The 2,427-nt window shown below is 41.4% G+C and overlaps 1 protein-coding gene across 1 annotated transcript; it reads right to left on the reverse strand.

Moving 5' to 3' along the window:
• Window positions 1-278: 278 nt before the first annotated feature.
• On the reverse strand, window positions 279-1,944 carry LOC133872305 (UPF0481 protein At3g47200-like). Its single transcript, XM_062309786.1, has one exon. It carries the CDS (start codon window positions 1,796-1,798, stop codon window positions 440-442), a length of 1,359 nt encoding a protein of 452 aa, XP_062165770.1. The 5' UTR covers window positions 1,799-1,944; the 3' UTR covers window positions 279-439.
• Window positions 1,945-2,427: the final 483 nt, after the last annotated feature.

Raw genomic sequence — 2,427 nt, forward strand, 5'->3', positions numbered from 1 at the left:
ATAAAAAAATGAATAGTTAAAATAAAAATTTATAATTTTTCAATAATTATTTTGATTACTCTTGCTGAAAATGTTCCCCGACTCCTAATGAAACAGGGAGGATAATTCTCTCTTTTTTTGCTAATGATTGGTAATTTAAGCGTGTTGGGTATGACTGAGGACATGATTAATGGGAACAATTTCTAAATGAGTGGAAGTTAATTAACAAAGATTAAGTGTAATTAATAATAATCATTAAAAAAAACACAAACGCACACACCACACACTCTCTTGTGATCTGATCGTAATTTGATGCAATCGAAGAAGCCCCCAACGGGACCTAGCAGTGATCTTGCTTGATTAAAATTAAGAATAAAAAATGGAAAAGAAAAAGAAGGCCCATTGATATTTGGGATGCACATAATTAAGCGACAATGGTGCAGATTGAACAGTAGAAGGTCTATTTTTTGGGATGTACATAGCCGATGATGGTGTAGAAGGTCTGCGCAAACGTAAGTAGTAAGAGCAAAATGGCAGCACACGCCGAGATGAACCACCAGCGCGTGTTACAATATCTTCGCCTGAGGCTCGCCCAGTTTACACAGAAGTTATTCCGATAATGCTTGTCCACATCATTGAACAGCTTGGACAAATAAAAGTCACGGATATCAAAGGTCACGTCCTTGCCCAGACTATTGATGAAGCGTGCAACTTTGTCGTCGTCCGCTAGGTGATTGTCGATAACATTGTGCTCGCGAAGGTATTGGACGTCCGAGGAGGTGTTCACAAGGCAGTCCAAGAAAGTGGCGTAAACCGTGACGTGCTTGGGGCAGCTCTTGTGGCACTGCTCGAACGCCACACAGTTCAGCAAGAGATATCTCATGAAGTCGTTGATGGTTATGCTGGGCATCTCAACCACACCGCGCTTGAATTTTACAGCCAAGAAGCTCTCCGCCTTGCCCGGTCGGACCCTAATCCCTGAACGGCGGAGCTGCGAGATGCAGGGAATAGATTGGATCTGTTTGTTTTCGTCTCTCTGTGGCGGCTTTTGATGGCATGGGATTAGACTAGACCGAACCAAGTCCAGCAAATGCAAAGGAGGATTCTTGGGATTGCCGTACAACTCTATGACTTCGTTTGGTCTGCTCATAACATTGTTAAAGAATCGTAAAGCAAGCAAGGACAAGGACGGATCGTCAGGCATCTTAGATATATCAAATAACTCTTGCAGAACAAAAAAAGGGATCTGATTCTGAAGGAGGATCAAGTCCACGTAGAAATACGGCAATCTCCACTTCAGGGATGCGGGAGGTTCGTCCGCCTTTAGCGGTCCCAAGCGCGGATCCTGAAACATGTAAAACAATTCTAATATGAAAGAAGCATCAAGAACCATCATTTCGAGGAAGTCACCGTCACCGGGCGGCCTGAAATCTTGGATCATCTCTTCAGGATAACACTCCCTTGCTTTTGTTTCACACGGGCGTAGCCTGTCCAAGTAGTCCTGTAAGCCTTTGACTCGGTTCCTTTTCAGCAAGAAGCCGAGGCACTGATACTTGCAGTCACTGTAAAGCTTTAGATCTGTGTCATAGTAGTATTTGGGCCCGATGGAGACGATGCGGGGCCTGTAGGAGCTGCCGTTGTTGTCCTTGAACCTTAAGGGGACTTCGTAGATGCAACGACTGCTCATGGCGCCGGGATTGCTTTCTAACCCCTTGGTGCATCTCTCGATTTCCTCTTTCATGTCGCGGGCGAGCTCCTCCGTGTTGACCTCCGGAATACTGACAACGTGGTTGCCTTGTTGTTTAAATTCGCTTTCCATGGTTGATTTTGGCGTTTTAGAGTAGTAAAGAGAACGAGACAGTTCTTAATTTTGTGAATAGATAGTGTTGGAGATGGGGTAGAGTCCTTGTCTATCACTGAGTCTTTAATAAGTACTACTATGGGGGGGTGAAGTTGCAGCAGACGGGAAAATGTTGCGGTTGGGGAACATTAATTTAAACCTTAAATGACGACGATATTTTATTCGACTTCATAGGTGGTGCAAAACTAAAGTCAAACGTTTCTACTAGGTAAGTTTCGTCGCCTAGCTAGGGAACAAAAAATAAATAAATAAAAAAAGACTTCCACTAATGTGAATCCCCAGACCCAGGGGCTCAGGCCCCAAAGCCAAAGGTTTTTTCTTAAAATAAATAAATAAATTGAATTAAAATTTATTCTTAATTTTTTTTTTTTTTATATTAAATTTTTGGTTTTGACCCTTCAAATTTTTTTTTTTATTTTAGTCATACATTCTCCTCATGGCCATGTGACTTAAATACGGAACAAAATCATTTTTTCAAATTTACGTGTAGTCATATATGTAACAGAATTAACACATAAATCATTTTTTTTTTCACATTTTATAGGAGGAAAATAATTAAGTTTAATTTCTTTCCTCTCTAGTTTCCC

The sequence above is a fragment of the Alnus glutinosa genome, chromosome 7 (genome assembly GCF_958979055.1).
Source record: "Alnus glutinosa chromosome 7, dhAlnGlut1.1, whole genome shotgun sequence".
Classification (NCBI taxonomy): domain Eukaryota; kingdom Viridiplantae; phylum Streptophyta; class Magnoliopsida; order Fagales; family Betulaceae; genus Alnus; species Alnus glutinosa.